This window comes from Plasmodium cynomolgi, chromosome 14 (genome assembly GCF_000321355.1).
Source record: "Plasmodium cynomolgi strain B DNA, chromosome 14, whole genome shotgun sequence".
Taxonomy (NCBI): domain Eukaryota; phylum Apicomplexa; class Aconoidasida; order Haemosporida; family Plasmodiidae; genus Plasmodium; species Plasmodium cynomolgi.
The window spans coordinates 1794167-1800199 of record NC_020407.1 but is presented as its reverse complement, the minus strand read 5'-3'; the positions used below and the strand labels follow the sequence as shown (position 1 = coordinate 1800199).

The window sequence follows — 6033 nt, the reverse complement described above, 5'->3', positions numbered from 1 at the left end:
TTTTCTTGACCCTCCCAATTTTTTTCCCCAAATTGAGCTGCCAGAATTATACCATATAGCGTACGTACGCATGTTTTCCTCGTGATGATAATGCTACCTCCCCCATTTTGTATTTGTCTTGGCTAACTTTTCTGTGCGCCTAGCGTTGCTGTTAACAAGGGGCGGCATCAGGTTGTACTCCGTTTAGCTGCCCTCTTTTTGTCACTCTGCAGGAAGAAGGGGAGCGGCGACAGCGTGGCCTCCCCACCCAGGACTATGTCATCTCGCGCAGCGTCAAAGGGGTTGCTTGGTCGCTCCCCTGAAAGGGCATCGCTCGAAGTTAAGGGTTTCGCTATTCGGTCGTTTAGCCGTTTTTCCATGCTGCGCTTCTTCCATTGGGGGACTTTTCTTTTTTTTCTCGTCTCACGGCACGAAGTTAAAGAACCATATTTGGAACGATGCACTGTGCAAGTCGCCCCAAGGTGCGTACACACGGTGGGAGGGTAGCCCACTTGTGTTATCCCCCTTCGTAGCTCATTCCCGTGGCGTGGCTGTTCCATCACTCACTGCTCCATTGATCCATTGCTCTATTGTTCCATTTTCTGGCGACCCCATTTGTCCAAAACGAACTTTCAACAGAAGAACATTTTGCATGTCCCTTGCGAGGACCCCCCTCCCCCTTCAGTATTTTTATATGTTCACAGTCTGCTTTTAGACATATGAATCCCCTAGTGTGATGAGGAGGCAAAGGGTTTTGCAGTCGCGGAGAGGCACAAGCAGGTGCAGCGGTGAGTGACGCACCAGCGTGTAAGCTCGGCCCCCATTTTTTGAATACAATATAATTAGTCGCACCCTCTCTCCGAAGACATAATGGAAGGAGGCCCAATAGAAGTAGGCCCAGTGGAAGGAGGCCCCATAGAAGGAGGCCCCGTAGAAGTAGGCCCCGTAGAAGTAGGCCCAGTGGAAGGATACCCAAGGAGGCCCCCCTTTGACACTGAGCAGTATGAAAATTTAACCAAACGGGAAAGAAGTGACAGCCTCACTGGGGGTTGCCACCAAGCGAACGAAGCAAGTGGCAGCGATGGCGCAGTGAAGAGACACACCCCCAAGGGAGGAGAAAACAAATGGACGAAAAATGAAAAAAGTGAAAAAAAATGAAAAAAAATGAAAAAATATGAAAAAAGTGAAAAAATATGAAAAAATATGAAAAAAATGAAAAAATATGAAAAAAAATGAAAAATATGACAAAAATAAATGTATCATATTTTCTACCCTGCTAAGATATAAAAAATATTTGACGAAAAAAGGGAACACTTACTTCGACTTCAACCAAACAAACTTAAAGTTGAACGAGAAGGAGCTTTTACTCCAGAACAGCAACTACTTTCACCTCTTTGACATCAGTTCTCTATTCTACCCCCATGTGTATGTTAATGTAAATTCGCACATGAGTGTAAACATATCGGATTATTTGAATTACGTGAAAAGGGGATCCCCAGAGAAGGACCCCCCAGTGAAGGACCCCCCGGTGAAGGACTCCTCAGTAGACGCAAACCAAATTATGCAGTACGCCTCCCGGCAGGAGTTCATTTTAGAAGCCATCCAAAAAGTGGAGCACATAGAAGTGTAAGAGTGCATGCGTGAGGAAAAAAAAAAGACGACTCACCCGGGGCGGAAGTTAACCCGCACACGGTGGAGCCCCGAATTGGAGAGTGCTCCCTGCTATGCTATGCTTTGCTATGCTCTGCTATGCTCTGATTTGCTCTTTTTTTTTTGTTTTCCACGCTGTGAGTCTTCACCAAAGGTGTTCACACTGCGCACGTTGCACGTTGCACATCGCACATCGCACATCGCACGTTGCACGTCTTACTTCACCATTTGCCCCCCCCTTTTTCTCCCCCTCCCTGGTAGCTTCAAAAAAGTGCAGCTCGTGAAAAAGCTACTCCTAACAGTGAACAGGGAGGTAGCCCAGAAGGTCCAGACCTACGTAGAAAACATCCCAGAAGTCAATCCAAATGACTACATCTTTGTGCAGACCAACCGAAAGAATGATCTCCTCTTTGGCTACGTAAAAAGTAGCAAATTTAATTTAATTTTCGAAATTTTTAATTTTAACAAATTTTTTAAAAAGTGCCACGACGATAATGTAGACATAACTGTACACGAAGTGAAGGACAAAGGATCTGATGAACCAAGTTTTGTTGAGGGGGGCGCCACCGAAGGAGAGATATATCTAAAGGAACAGTCCATTCATGTGAAGAAGGACGTCTACCAGAACGTCAAATTCTGTTCCGATCACTACTGCTATTATTACTTCTTTAAAAATGCCCCTGTGGAGTGCATTTTCGCGGAAGGAAAAAGAAGCAAAAAAATCTTCACATTTAATCTCTGCCTAAAGTACGTAAAGAATCATCTATTTGTTCTCATACTATTCAATTATAGTCCCCCCCCGAAGGATGAGAAGCACTGTGTTGACGTGGAAGCAGCCGTCCCCAACTTGGACGAAATGGATGCACATAACAAACACTTTAACCTGAACGAGACAGACAAAAATGTATTCAAAAGGAATACCTTTTTTGTACATCATTTGTATGACCAGTTAAGGTGCAAAGTCTTGAGTCTTATCAGTTTTGTGAACTTCCCCCCAAATGATTACCTTGCAGATATTCACTTGACCAAACTGAGGAGGTGTAGTTATTCTTCTCCGTCTTCTTCGTCTTCTCCGTCCCCCTCTCCTTCCTCTCCTTCCTCCCCAGGAGGCTACTCCTTCAACGTGTACTGCTTATCCAATGGAGGGGTCGTCTATATCTTTATTTGCACCTTTATGATGAGAGACAACCTTTGTGAGGATTCCTTCCAGTTCCACGTATCCAAATATCACCATTTTGAGTTAAGGAGGAAGGACACCACCTACCACAGCATCAAAGCTGTAAAGTGTAGCTCGACGTTCATGCGCACTCTCTGCGGGGGGGGACCCCAAAGGCGCACAAGGAAGAAGGTCAACCGAAGGAGGAACAACTCACGAGGAGAGCAGTTCGCGACGAACAACAAATGGGAAAAAATACCCCATACTTTAGAGGAAGAAACGGTAGCACTGCTCCAAAGTGAGAACCTTCGTAAAGCACGAGGGAATATAATTTCCTCACGGATCAGCTCAGATGAAGAGGAGCCTACCTGTGGAAGTACCCAAATGGAAAAGTACAAATACTTTTTCTTGATAATAACGAGCAAGTGTGACCTGTTCATTGTGACCTTCAGGAGAAAGAAAAAAAGAGGGGACATTGAATTGGTAAATTATTCCTGTACGAATAGCAGTAACCCTAACCATATCATCCAGGGGGTGCTTATCAATAAGCACCATTTTGGGAAGACCGATGAAGGGGAGAAAAAATCAAAAGGGAAAACTGTAATGGGACACACAAACGGAAGTATGCCTCACCATCATCGTATGAAACAACAAAGTAGAAGCTGCTCAATATTCGAGCTGCTCTGCTACTTCCAAAACGGGGACGTAAAGAAATACAATTTTGTCTGCACCGAGAAGGAACATCTAGAATTTTTTCTCATCAAAAATGAATTACCTAGAGGTGAACTCTTATGCAAGAAGCAATTCTTCATTCCGATCCTCTTTCCATTTAATGAAGAAGTACTCAAGAAGAAAAAAAAAACGACAACAGTGTAACCTTGTACAATACACAAGCTAGCTATTTTAAGAGCATCTTTTTTATTTACTTTCAGGAAAAGCAATATGAAAATGTTAGTCTTTGTGTAAATGACCAGTGTCTTGTTATAACTTATGTCAAGTCCTTCTGTAAGTTGCTGCGGCACATATGCTCAGTGATGGAAAGGGTCAGGAGCTACCAGGGCAAATTGCATAGAGAGGGTGACGCAAACTTCCACGACCAAGTAGATATCCTTGAAATGGGAAGAAAGAGCAACTCCAGAAGGAGCAACGCAGGAGGCGAAAGAGACGCCGATTTCTCACCAGACCAACGAAGTAACTTCGTGGAAGGGGGAACTCTCAATGGGAATTTATTCACACACAGGGAACATAAGACGCACTTCTGGGAGTACAAGTACATCCTATTCGGCTTTTACGACTTATTTTTAATAAACCAAAGTAATAGCAGCGGTAGAGTTAGCGGCGGTGGAGTTAGCGGCGGTGGAGCTGGCGGCGGTGGAGCTATCGGCGGTAGAGCTAGCGGAGGCAATGTTAACGGTAGCTGCAACGCTAGCTGCAACGGTAGCGACAACGCTAACCCTGGTGTGAGCGAAAAGGAGAAAAGGAAACAGGCCGGGAACGCAATAAACGCATACGATGCACACAGCCATTTTAATTTCCTCAATATAGTAAAGGACTATCTATCTTATGATAACCTTGTCGGGGGTATCTCGAACATCCCATCCAGGGAAAACAAAAGGAAGATCAAAATTAATTTTTATCACTTCCTCCAAATGTTAATCCATTTTCAAGAAAACTACGTCAGCGAGGGTAACTCCTTTTTTCACCTAATATTTAACGAACTCTGCCAGAAAAATGTTTTCCCTACTGGTGGCAATCGCACCAATGCAGTGGGGAGGGAGACCTCGTCGCTTCAGCTGGATCCCATCGTAGACATAAGGACTCACTTCTCTGTTTTGTTTTCCTTCTTCATTCACATGTACAATTTTTGCTTGAAGCAAAACGGCATCAGTAGCGACTCCTTCAGCTCGCACATTACCTATTTTCTCATTAGCAAAAAGACGCGCAGGAATAGGAAGCGGTTCAGGTATGTTTACGGGCCGCAGTCCCACCAAGGGGGAGGCAAAACTGTGCATGCTGATCATGATGGGGATGGACATGCGGATGGAAATGGGGATAGAAATGCGGATGGACATGCGGATGGAAATGCGGATGGAAATGTGGATAGAAATGCGGACAGAAATGCGGATAGAAATGCGGATAGAAATGCGGATAGAAATGCTGATAGAAATGCCGATAGAAATGCCGACATAAATGCGGATGACCTGGCGGGCCAAAACGAAGACCCCCGGACGAACTGCCAGGCGAACCTACCCACCATACGCAAGTGCCTGTACTACATAAGCAAGGCAAAAAAATATTTGCATTCCATATTTAGAGGCGGGGCGGGGAGTGAAGACACAAAATGGCGAGTCGACCTCCACCACGTGTACATAAATATGTATCTCTGCCAAGTCCTCTACATCATGCTTAATACATTACGAATCAATAACACTAACCTATTTGTTAATGTAAATTACGACTTGAGGAAAAATAACTTAGACTACTTCTACCTCCTCCTACTGCTCAATTTTTATAGCATCCACAAAATTTTAATTTCAGAGGGTAACGCTCAGAATAGCCTCATTGAAGACGAAGAAGAAAATCTGCACCTATTCTTCGATCATATTTTCCAAAATAAAGCTATTCCAAATGGAGACAAAAGAAACACTGAGAAAATAGAAGAAATCGAAATAGACCATGACACATTTGAGAGACATCAAATACTGATACATGATTTTATAAAAAGGATAACGAGTCGCTTAAAGAATGACCCCTATATGATTGAGCGAATTTATTTTAAAATCAATTGCGTTTTTTGTGGAAAGGTAAGTGTTTCAAATTTGTATAATAATTATTATATCTGTGAGCAGAAGCACATTTTTAACAAGTGCATGGTTACTCTATGTTGCATAGGAAAGAGTAGCTTGATCATCCCCAGTGTTTACCTTTCACGTGATTTAAGTAAATCAGTTTTTGAGGAACCCATCGGTACTTTACAATTCAATCTGAGAGTGAAATTGGATTGTACGTACTTTTGCTCCTTTTGCCATTTATTTATGACGACTCAGAATAGCTTCTTCGCGAAGCACTTCCTTTTTAAGCAGTGTCCCTTTTGCAATCACGATTTGGTGGCCGTGTGAAGAATTGGTTCACTATTTCGTGATTGCCCCTTTGGACGCATAAATGATGAATTTAGCTTGTTTGCAAAGGTTGGCCATATGTGCTTCACATTTGTTTTGAATATTTTTTTTTTTTTTTTTTTTTTTTTT

The 6033-nt window shown here is 43.2% G+C and overlaps 1 protein-coding gene across 1 annotated transcript; it reads left to right on the top strand.

Annotated features, from left to right (window-relative positions):
* Positions 1–1201: 1201 nt before the first annotated feature.
* PCYB_144930 (hypothetical protein) lies at positions 1202–5904 on the top strand (the record flags this gene model as incomplete). The annotated part of the gene is made up of 5 exons (XM_004224964.1): positions 1202–1605; positions 1891–3655; positions 3718–3984; positions 4336–4672; positions 5177–5904. 5 exons carry the CDS (start codon positions 1202–1204, stop codon positions 5902–5904), a joined length of 3501 nt encoding a protein of 1166 aa, XP_004225012.1.
* Between the last annotated feature and the right edge of the window lie 129 nt (positions 5905–6033).